The 12,040-nt window shown below is 51.1% G+C and overlaps 1 protein-coding gene across 1 annotated transcript in view; it reads left to right on the plus strand.

The window, feature by feature from the left end:
- The first annotated feature begins 842 nt into the window (after window positions 1–842).
- The window catches only part of MDGA1 (MAM domain containing glycosylphosphatidylinositol anchor 1), a 66,452-nt gene continuing 55,254 nt past the window's right edge, over window positions 843–12,040 (plus strand). The window contains exon 1 of the mRNA XM_006882024.1: window positions 843–909. Within this exon, the coding sequence (XP_006882086.1) occupies window positions 843–909 (67 nt within the window). The remainder of the gene's footprint in view (window positions 910–12,040) is intronic.

The raw sequence follows: 12,040 nt of genomic DNA on the forward strand, positions 1-12,040 counted from the left end.
GGAGGCGGCCGGCGGCTCCCGCGCTGCAGTCCAGACCTCGGCGAAAGCGCCAATCTTTTTCAAACGACTCAAACTTTCCTTCTTTCCTCGCTTTCTGGGGTCCCTGTTGGCTGGAATTGCTCTCCAGGTTCCCGCGGGGCACCGGGACGCGATTCCTTTCCCGGGTTCCTTGGCGCCTTGGCTAACTTCGCGGACCCGGGGACTCGCGGCGTTTGCCGTTCGGTGGAACCCAGCCTACGTTGTTTTCTCGCTCAGGAGGGCTGGGGCCGGGGTTCCTCGGTCGCTGGGAGGGCGCCCAGTCCGGCCCTTTTGGGGTCGGGCCGCTAAACCTTCAGCGCCCGCCGCCCGCAAAGGACTGGAGACAGTGGATTAAGCCGAGTGGAACCCCGACTTCCCCGCCCCCAGCTCCACCGGAGGGGCGTCCCCTGGGCGGGGAAACGACAAGTTTATCACTCGTCGGTGGCCTGTTGGATCGCAGGGCCGCCGCCGCTGCAGAGGGGTCCCCGACACCCAGCACCTTGCGCGGACAGCCCCGGGAACTCGGGGCGGCTCGGCCGCTGAGCTCTTCGGACTGGAGCGCTGGCTGCTGGGCAGGGCGCACCGAGGCACCCGGGGCCGGGCCAGCGCCCTCTGTCCCCCCACGCGGGCAGCGGCCCCGCCAGAGGAAAAACCCGGGTCGCTGCCGCCCCCGCCTCTTCAGTCTCCTGGTCTCAGTCGCCGCCGCCCTCTCGGTCGCCGGTGGAAGGAGGGGACTCAAGGGGCGTCGCGGGGCCCCAGCGGATGTGCCCCTCGCCGCCTCTCGGGCTGCGCCGCCTCGCGGGGATGAAGCACCGGCCGTGAAGATGGAGGTGACCTGCCTTCTACTTCTGGCGCTGATCCCCATCCACTGCCGGGCACAAGGAGTCTATGGTAAGAGCCTGCGTCCTGCACTAGCCGGCCTGGCCCAGCGCGCTCCACTCGCGCTCGCGCGGAAACTTTGCAAGAGGCGCAAAGTGCGCGCTGCAGGTCTTGCTGGGGTCCCCGGCGTGGACTCAGAAATGGATGTCCTCGCCTCCGCCCTCTCTTGGGCGCGTGGAGGCCAAGCTGGCTGCCGCGGAGTACAGGGATTAGGGGGAGCGCAGGGTCGTAGCGTTGGCATTGACGTTGGATACTAGATACTAAAGAGAGGTATTCACCTTTCAAACCAAGGGTGGGAGTGACTTAGAACCCTTGAGAGCACTCACTTGGCTCAGGAGACTCTGAGCCTGGGGTTGGGGCAGTGACTTGCACCAAAATCTGGTCCTCCGCGCGGGCTCTGGGGTGGAAGCCGAGGTAAAGCCTGAGCTGGAGTTAAGTGCAGCTTGCGGGCGAGCAGGTTGTGAGCACCGTGGTCCAGCGGGTTTGCCTTCACTGCTATCGCTGCGGCTTCACTTCTTTCACTCGCTTGTTGACAGCCAGAGCGAATGGATGTCTGCATCCTCTGGCTTTTATGCCTGCGACCTCCACTCCTTTCTGTACCTCTCTGGAGCCAATTCGTCCAGCCTTTGGTTTCCAGCTTCTAAACCCAGCCCCACCTACCATCTCTCTCCTCACACACGGACACATCCAGCCACCGTCCTCAGGAAACGTACACACTGCACGCAACCACCTGGCTACGTGTCCAAACTCTGCCTCCTGCCACCAGCTTTGCTCCCGTGCCTACATGCCTCGCTCCTGGTGCCTAAAGAGACTGTAGTTATGCCTTCTTTCTTTTTTATCGTGAGTTTCCCCAAGGCAAGGCCTGGAGAGCAGACGCCAGCTGTTCAGAGCCACCTGGGCACACCCCTCTCAGGGACATCCCTATGAGGGTCACTAGCACAGCAGTGCCCTCACCCAACAGCGCAGATAAAGTCGGATGTGGCCATGCATCCGCCCTTACCATGGCCTTTTCCTGACTTTAAGGTCATTTTAAAATGAGATGCAGCTAAAGAGGGGAGGATTCTCCCCCTTTCTCTTTCTGGGTGGAGGGTCTAATTATTTATTTGCCTTTGGATCAGGGGAGAGGTTGACCTGTTCTGTGTAGGGATAACAGAGGCATTGTGCTCCAAGCTGCCAGCTTCAGGTGTGGATGCTAAATACTTCCTTCTGCTGTGTGCCTGGTCAGACCCTGCCTGTGCCTGACAGGAGGGACAGGTGTCCAGAGGGGTGTCTGAGAGGTGATGTGTTCCTGGCCATGCACAGCTAGCTGGTTGGGACTTAATTCTCTGATGAGCCTGGCTCAGGCATCTGGCCAAACTCTGCTTCTTAATTAGTTTGTGTGTGTCTTGCTGTTTAGACCCTTACATAGGCCAAGAAAGCAAGGAGGAAGGAACAAAGCAGCAAGGACTAAGAGAGGCTGGGGTTAGTGGGTCTTCAAGTCCTCAGTTTCTTATGGACTCCTCTCCTTCCTCCCCAAGGTTTCCCTCCAGCTTCCCTGTCTCCTTAGAAGGCCTGAAAAGGATGCCTTAGAGGCCTTTACCTCTTGCCCACCATACCACACAGGTTCCAGAGGAATGTAAACCCTGTCTGTTAGGCTCCTCCACCCTGTCCCTGCCTCTGCGCGCCCTCGGGCAGATCTGGCAAGTCCTCTTCCTAACCAGATTTCCTTTCCATCCCCTCCTGGTCCTCCTGGTCCTGCAGCCTTTTCTAGGGCTGTACAGTCCCATTTTGAGGCAGAGGAAGCCTCAGCAGTTAGGGCAGAGGATGGGAGCTGGGTAGAGACTATTATTTTCGAGTGCCTAATTAGGGTCCAGGATCCAGTCATCAGCTTAATTGTCTCCTTTTGGTTCTACTTCATGCCCCAGCCACTCTAACTAAGCAAATCAAAGAGGGATGGTGCACTAGGGCAACCCCTGGCTCTTGGGTCATGTTCTTTCTAGCTTCTCCTTAAGAGCTGCTTGTCTTCAGGGAAGTCTGGGACCTCAAGGGAGCTGCAGAGTGAGGCTGCTTTACTGCGGTGAGGGACAAAGATCTAAGATGAGCCATGAGGAGGAGGGCAAGATGCTGAATTCCTTGTGGTGCTAGAAGCTTTGACACATGCAACATGAGGGAGCCCCTTTGTAAACCTGGAACCTATTTCAGAAGTAGGATGAGAGTTTAGAGAGCCCCTGGGTGGCACGTATGCCTAAGCATTCAGCTGCTGACTGGAATGTTAGCAGTTCAGGTCCACACAGGTGTACTTGGAAAATAGGCCTGGTGATCTAGACAACCCAATGGAGCACAGCTATACCCTGACATACAAGAGGTTGTCATGAGTTGGAATTGATTGATGGCAACTAGATGTGAGAGCTAGTATTAGCTCTTCTGCACCCCCTCCTCAGTGTTTTCCTCCCACCAAAGCAGACGAAACAACTTGAGAAAGAATGGGGATAAAAGAGAGGGACCAGGGATAGTTATGCGCAGCCATCATGGTATCAGTGCACCCAGCCTGGCGTCTGGAACACGGCAGGATATTTATCGATTGAATGACGGGCCGTGCTTCTTGAAATGATTTCTTCCCAAGAAGTCTGTGTAGGATGGTTGCCAGCAAGGCAATGGACATTCTTTGAGGGTCTCTGCTTAGAGAGAACCACACAGTCCTAAGCTGGCAACCATTGAGGCGCTCCTGGAGGAGGAGACTGGAGGAAGTCATGCACTGACTGCATTGGGAGTGTGGAGGGCAGGCAGCGGATTTTAATCAAGGCACAGGAGAAAAGTGTGCCCTGAGGGAGTATCCTCAGCTCCTGGCCTTCTGGCCTGAAGCCTGACTGCCTGAAGCACAGAGGCTGAGTTGAGAATTGGGAGGAAGAGCAAGTGTGCGGAGGAAACTGGTCAGGATCTGGCTTGGGCTGTGAGTCTCTGTGGAGGCTGGCGGGAGGCACGTGTCCAGAGCCCTATGCCCTGCTCTCTGTGAGGGCCCTCCATCTCTCTCTGGGGTCTGATGCCCACAGCAGGGCTGAGGAGGCATTCTCCGCCTCACCAGGTGGTTTCAACTCTTCTTTGGAGCACAGATGCGTCAGCAGTGCTGATCAGAGTGCTGGACCAGATGGTCCATTTGGAGCCGATCCCCCCTCCCCTGGCCTCCCAATCTCCTGGCCCAGTTTGTTGTCCTCAGAGAATGGATTCTGTAATCTGCTTTCTGGCAGGCCAGGAGGGCGAACTGAACTGGCCTCGGAGGCCTAGCTCTGGGGCTCTGGCAGAGGCCACACGATAGGAAAAGAGTGTCCTGTGGGCAGCCATGGACAGAGAACATTCTCTCTTCCACCCTGACCCCTTCATCTCTCCCATAGCAGCTGAACTTCCAGCCAGAAGCCAGCTGGTGGGATTCTCGCCCGCACAAAACACAACAAACCTCTGGATTATTTAATATGCAGGAGTGGGAATTGACATTATCCTTAAGACAGGTTGTTTGCAACTTACTGGTGGAAGTCAAAATATTTCACCAAAGGTGTCATCAGAAACTACTATCCTATGCTAATTCTTGTGGGAACATGAAGACAGATGTTGAATAATTTGACAAGAGCAACATAGCTTACAGAATTATCACCAAGTCAGGGTTTTTTCCCCCCTCTCCTCTGGGAGGTGTGGAAGAAGGAATTTCGGGAAGTGTGTCTTCCACTGCCATCTTCTCGGCATTGATCTGAATGAGTGCGCGTGGAATTTTTTTCCCCCCCATTGTTTCTACCCCTTGCCTGGAATCTGGTGGTCCACGCCTGGCTTTCTCTTGGAGAAGGCTGTAGGAAGCATCTTATCAGAAATCCCTGGTCCCTGAGGCTAGCAGAAGACTCTAAACGGCTTCAAGAAGGTCTACACCTCTGTCCCTTTTTTCTTCTCATTTCTAGAAACTGCAGGAAGGAGTGAGAAAGCCTGGTGCCCACAAATCAGCCTGTGCTGTTTGCTCAGCCAGCATTGTCTGCACCGCCTCCCTTCTTGATGTGGGCCCTGGAGCCAGCCTGAGGATTCCCCAGGCTTCTACTGTACTGCTGGAGGGTCCCCCTTTGGCCCAAGATCCTCACTGTGTCTCAGTCCTGCAGGCTAGTGCACTTCATGGATGGGTGGGGAGCCCTCGGGTTGTGGGATTGGTTAGAAGGGTTTTGATTCCACAGAAAAACACCCTGGAGTGTGTGGGCTAGGGACTTGCCAAGGGCCCACATGTCAGGCTAGGTTTCGAGAGCTGCCGGACTGGGGAGGCAAAGCCTCATTTAGAGCCTGGTATTAGCTCTGCTTTGCTGAAACATGGAGGGCTGGGCAGGGAGCTCCATAGGGAGGATGGAGGGAGCTAATCACAGCCGCCAAGGCCTGGCAAATGAATGATGCAGGAAATCAATACCTGGGGGCGGGAGTGGAAATCCGGGTAGTGGTAGCAGCCCAGGCTTCTCTCTGCTGCCCAAGAGGCACAAGCAGGCCTGGGAGGAGTGAGACAGAGCAGGATAGTGGAGGATGGCCTCCCCTTTTCCCCACTCTGTCCCTCCCTCCCTTCACACCCTACTCAGTTCTGTGACCTTGTGACTGGACTGAGGAGAGGTTGGGTCAAGAGATATCTCCTCCTGCAATGATGGGGGTCTGGAAGACGAGGCTTTGGGCCTCTCAGTCTTGGAAGAACCCCGTCCTGCTGCCCCTTGCCTGACTCTGGACTGCTGAGCCCCGCTAAGCGTCTGGTGCAGGGGTGTGTGTAAACTGCCTGGGGGCCCTGCCCTGTGCTGTTGGCTGGCAGTGCTGCTCTAGATGTGGCCAGCAGGGGGAGGGCTTGGCCGCCACATTGCTTGCCTTTCCTGGGATCCCCAGGCTGCCTTTCTCCCAGCGGTGATGAATTAGTGTGATTTCCCAGCCTGGGGACACCTGGGGCCCCTCAGACCCTCTGGAGGTCCTGGCTTCCTTCCAGCTCCCCATGCACCTTCCCCAGTGGCCTAGGACATCTGTCTGTGGCCAACATCCTATTTTCTGTATCCTCAGTGTGGCTCGTTTTCTCTAAGCCAGAGCAGAATTCTATGGTGGGCTCAGCTTGTGGACTCATTCCTTCCCAGGTGAGACTGTGAGTCCTCCAGCAGGGCAGGGGGCTTGTGCCTTGCAGAGCTGCCTCTACATAAACCTCTTTGTAAAGGTCTTTCTTCTACATCTTCCTTCTCATTGCCAGGAGATCCTCCTTTCCAGGCACATATCTTTCTGGAAATAATAATAATATGTGTTAGATACTAACTCACCACTTCCTGCTATTGGGTCAATTTAACTCTGACCCTGAGAGACATGAGTCGAACTGTCCCATAGGGTTTCTAAGGATGTAAATCTTCGTATAAGGTGTCTGGTGGTTTCAAACCACCGTCCTTTTGTTTAGCCGGTGAATGCCTTAACGATGGCACCATCAGAGACAGCACTTTACTAAGCCCTTGTTCCACTTAAGTGCTGAGCTCCGAGGGAGAAAGATGGGCAAACTCCTCCTGTGCGATTTATAGCCTTTGAAACCTGCTGGAGGCTCCACAATGAATCAGCTCCAACTTGATAATGACTTTGAGATGGGAGGCAAAAGCAATGCTGTGCTTAAAGGATTTCTGTGGTGCCTATCCTGACTCATAGAGACCCTCTTTACAACAAAACAAAACAAACGAAACACTGCCTTGTCCTGCATCATCCTCACACGTTGCTATGTTTGCGTGCATTGTTGCGGCCGTTGTGTGGGTTCACCTTGTTGAGTGGTCTTCCTCTTTTTTGCTGACCCTCTGCTTCTCCAGAGCCTGACCACTCCTGACAGCAAGTCTAAAAAGTACATACAATGAAGTCTCACTGTCCTTACTGTTAACAGGCTACGCATCTTCTAAGACAGATTTGTTCATTCATTCTGTCCGTGGCGTGTTTAATAGTCTTTACCAATAATAAATTAGAGGTGTCAATTCTTCTTTGGCCTTCCTTATTTATGATCTAACTTTCGTGTGCATATGAGGTGACTTCAAATACCATAGTTTGGTATGTCTAACCACCAGATTCACCTTACTCTTCCAAGTGCTTCTTACTCTTTCCGAAGAGGTCTTTTGAAGGCGATTTGCCCAGTGCCAAGTGTTGTTTGACTTCTTGACTGCTGCTTCCATGGAATTTGATTGTGGATCCAAGTGAAATGAAATCAAACATTATGTACAAGTATAAGGAAAGGGGAATATCACACAGCATCCCACCAGGCATTTGGTGGTAGTGCTTGCTTTCGAGCATCTTTTCGTGCAAAGATAATAAACCCTGTGGAGAATTGTTGCTTACACTGATTTTGTAATCTCTCCTTGTTAGGTGATATTGAGCATATTTTCATTTCATAGAGACTGCAGCTGACAGAGTTGAACTGCCTTGTACAGGCTGTTTGTTGGCCTTCTCCTCTCCCCTCCAAAGACAGTAGGGAGCTCTGGTGGCCTAGTGGCAAGAAGCTGTGCTGCACTTCTGAAGGCATGCAGTTCAAATCCACCAGCTGCTCCATTGAAGAAGGATGGGCACATCTCCTCCTATGTGATTAACTGCCTCTGAAAATCCACTGGAGGGACAGCTATGAGTCATTTTCAAATTGACAGTACAGAACAGCAACAAAACCTATAAACTTTATGGGAGCAGATCTTTCTTTCAGTTTCTGGATGGGTTTGAATTACCAGCCTTTTGGGTCACAACTAATCACTTAACTTGTGTGCCACCATATCCCTGTTGTACGCTATTATAGATGTGTAAATACTGTGTGCCTTAACAAACATTTTCATGTTTTCATTTGATTTCTATAACAACTTAAGGGGTCATTGGGTCCTGTTGTACTTTTAATAGAAAAGGAAATTCCAAGGGTGTCAGTGACCTGCTTGAGGTCACACGGCTGACGAGGAGTGGCTCTGAGACACCATCCTAGTGGGAGCAGGAAAGCAGTGCATGGTGTCCTCTAACTCACCATTCATTAAATATTTACCGAGCACCTCCGTGAGCTAGGCCTTGTTCTGGGCACTGACAGGCCCACTGAGTGAAGAAGATAGAGGTCTGCCCTCAAGGAGAAAGGGAGGGAGTTACATCCAAGATGGCGGTTCCTGAGAGTGCTTGATAAATGCTGTGTGGCAAGGGCAGATAAAGGGCTGTGGGGATCTGATAAAGGAAGAAATTACTTCCAAGGCTTTAAGGAGAAAGGAGGATTTGAACTGGCCTTCACATTTAGACGTAAGTTATATGTCTTCTACCCCAGGTGGAAGGCAAAGATACAGGGGCTAAAATACTGGGTGTGTGTGAAGAGTACCAAGTTGCTCAACTGAGCCAGAGTATAGATTAAGACGGACTTGAGGCAGTTAGGACTGGAATAAAACAAAAAGCCAAACCCACTGCTATCAAATTGATTACAACTCATAGTGGACCTGTAGGGCAGAGCACAGGGTGGAGGGGCAGGGAAAGAGAGGAAGACCCTCAACCAGGTGAATTGACACAGCGACTGCAGGAGCGTGTCAGAAATTGTGAGGATGGCACAGGATAGGACAGAATTCAGATGTGCTATTCCTAGAGCCTTTCTGAGTCTTACTCGACTCAACAGCGCCTAACAACAACAAGGTTGTGTTTCCAAGCCAGTAAATCAGACTGCCTCATCTTTCTTTCTCAGACAGGATGATGACTTTAAACTACTGACCTTTTGGTTAGCAGCCATTACCACTAAAGAATCAGAGTTCCTTACGGTTGGAGTGGTAAAGAAATTATAATATCACTACTGTTTACTTCTTGAACTGATATATTTTCTTCAGTCATTGCCACAATCCCTTGTTGTGTGCCATCAAATCAGAAACCACTCAGCTGACCCTCCAATGGGTTTTCAGAGGTGGTAAATTGCACAGGAGGAGATACCCATCCTCCCATGGTGCAGCTGGGGGATTTGAACCATATGCCTTTGGGATTGCAGTACAGTTTCTTACCACTAGGCCACCAGAGCACCCTGCAATCCCTTGAAAATAGTTATTTATGAGCCCATTTTTACTGATGTGCAAACTGAAGACTCCAAGAGATTTTCATTCGTCCGAGTGACAAGTTGAACTTTAACTCTGATGTATTGATAATGAAGCCTGTGCTTTGACGCAAAAGGGCTAGAATCCTGCATTTGGGGGAAGAAACTGGAGGGAGACTGAATAAGGAAATGAGTAGATATGAGCCTGTATTTCGGTCTGGGTAGCTGTGCAGCTTTGTGTTAGAGGAAGCCTTTCAGAGAGGTGGTTTAGGAGGCCCTAAAGTTGGAGGAGTTGTAGGAGTTTGACCCACTGGGGAATTAGAACCTGTTGCAAAAGGCGAGCATCCACACTGTACAATCATTAGCTCCTAAAAGCACGTTGTGAGGAACTCAGGCAAAGGACAGGTCCTGAAAATGACTCTCAGGTTTGGAGTTGGGAGACTTTGCACATGGTGACAGTAAGATAGAACCAAGGCTACTGGAAGCTGGACTGGCTTGGACCAGTGAAGTGATTAAAAGTTTGAACTTCAGAGTACAGAAGCTTGGGTCTGAGTCCCAGCTCTGCTCAGCAGCAGCTGTGAGATTCTGAGAGGTTATATCAAATGAGCTTTCTGGGTCGTGGTTTCAAGCGGCAAGGTGCCCACTGCCTGAGTTTGTGAGCACAGTGCCCTGCATTCAGCGGGCCCTCAATTTACAGGTTTATGTTGATAATGTGAGTGCAATTTTGAACTTCATGGGATGCTAGAATGTATGGGGTAGGTAGTGAAAGGGGAAGAGTGCATCATGAGTATTGGCAGTTAGGAGAAAATTCAACTTTTGAAGAGATAGGTTTGCAAATGTGGATTTATGTCTACAGGTTAATGAGGGGGAGACCGTGAGGTAGAATGACAATACCAAGAAGTGAGAAGAGATACAGGGAAGGGACTGGGCAGTGGCTGGGATTGTAGCCCAGGGGCACACCAATATTTGAGGAGGAATGAGAGGAGTAAGAGAAAAGGCAATATGTGGTAGAGAGGAAGACCCAGGAGGTGACAGGGCCCCAAAAGCGAGACAGCGGTTACAGGACAGTGGAGTCTGGGGAAGAAGGGCTATCTGAGGGGGAGGAGATGGAATCAGAGAGGGCGACCTGGGAGGTGGGAGGTTGGCAGAGAGACTCAAGGTACAGAATTCGGATTCCTCAGACTTTTCTGTACATGGAAATTTCTTGGGGATCTTGTGAAAGTGCAGATTCTAATTCAGTAGGTTTGGTACTGCATTTCTCACAGTCTCCTGTACGCTGCTGCTGCTGCTGCTGCTGGTCCCTGCTCCACACTTTTAGCAAAGACATAAAGCAAAGAGAGTTGGACTTACAGACACATGGATGAGGGGGCCAGGTAAGCAGTTCACTGCCACTAAGCCTTTGGGTTGGAAGTACAATGCCTTCTGACCAGGCCAGCAAAGTAATGTTCTTATGTGCATTGAGTTGGAACTGACTCATAGTCAAGCTGGGACCAACCCATAGCTGACCCTCCAGTGGGTTTTCACATAGGAGGAGATTACCCATCTTTCTTCCACGGAGTGTCTGGTGGATTGGAACCATGCACTTTAGGGTTGGCAGCCAACTCCTTACCATTACGCCACCATAACTCCATACTAGAGTGATAATACTTGGTGAGCCCTACAGTGAACTGAGGGGGCTCTGTTTGTCAGAGTAGCAGGCAGATGACAGGGAGTCCTGGGTGTGGAAGCTTTTGGAATCCAGAGGTGCAGGCTGCATTTTTGAGAAGGGCAGTAGGGCAGGAAATGGGAAACAGTGATGCCCCCTCTCAGAGGCTAGGGCCGTGGGCAGGGCCACCTTAGTAGGGTGGCTCAGGCAGGTGTGAGGGTGCTGCCTGATCAGCTTCAGAGAACTACCCAGTCTCTTCCTGATTCTTTTTTTGGTCCTAGAAACTCAGTGAGACAGACTGATTATCTGGAGAGTTGGAAGCTGTGGAGAGAAGTGGTTCTCAGCCCCAGCGGCATGTCAGAACCACCTGGAGAGCTTTCTCAACAACAGATGCCTGGCTCCACCCGGACCTCCTGACTATGAAGCCCTGCAGGTGGCATCCAGGCAGCTGTGGTCTTGAGAGCTCTCCAGTTGATTGTCAGGCACAGCTGGTGTAGACACTGTACTGAATGAGTCAGGACAAAACAGATGTCTTCCTTCCTGAGGTTTTCAGAGGGCATTTCCGTGTTTTCCAGGTCATTGCCCAACCTTTGTTTCAGTGAAGCTCACCTGGACCCCAGCGTCTTTTTATTTTTTTGTTGTTGTTGTTTTAAAAAAATTCCACTTATTATTTTAAAAAAATATATGAGCAGGAAGACTTCTATTTTATTGGAGGATTGCTGTGCATGGAATCAATTCAAAGGCAGCAGGTTAATGGCGGGTCCAGGCCAGGAGCTTGGGAGACTGACCCCTCTCCCTGCCTCTAACCAAGGGATTTCTCCTAGTTCCCAACTCAAGACTGAAGGATCCTGCCCTAGAAATGCTGTTTTCATTGATTTTCAACGGACACATTATGATCCCTTTTTTTGTGTGTGTGTAATGTGGCACTTTTTATTTTTTCATTCTTTTCCTCTTTTCTGTTTGTTGTTATTATGTGCTGTCAAGTCACCTGTGACACATAACGACCCCATGAAAAGGGGTGGGGGGAAGGACTTTTCAGGACTGGGTTGCACTGTAGCTTTTCCATATAAATTGGGTGAATATTAATTGGGGACTTAGGGAGCTCTGGTGGCATAGTGATAAAAAGCTGTGCTGCAGTCCCAAAGACACGAAGTTCAAATCCACCAGCTGCTGTGCGGCAGAAGGCTGGACAATGTCCTCCCATGCAATTTACTGCCTCTGAAAACCCATTGGAAGGTCAGCTATGGGTCAGTTCTGAGTCAATGGCACACAATGGTAACAACTATGTGCCAATGGTAAATTAGGTCTCATTGCTATTGAGTCATAACCAGTTGATAGCTGATCCTCCAGTGGGTTTTCCAAAGCTGTAACTCTTACAGGAGGGGATTGTCTATCTTTCTTCCTCAGAGCCATTGGTGGATTCTCAGCCTTTGAGTGAGTATTGCATTTCCCTATGGGCACAAGAGTCCCTTTGGGAAAGTAAAGATCAG

Source organism: Elephantulus edwardii, unplaced genomic scaffold, assembly GCF_000299155.1.
Source record: "Elephantulus edwardii isolate Elephantulus edwardi_28Jun2011 unplaced genomic scaffold, EleEdw1.0 scaffold00017, whole genome shotgun sequence".
In the NCBI taxonomy this organism is placed as follows: Eukaryota; Metazoa; Chordata; class Mammalia; order Macroscelidea; family Macroscelididae; genus Elephantulus; species Elephantulus edwardii.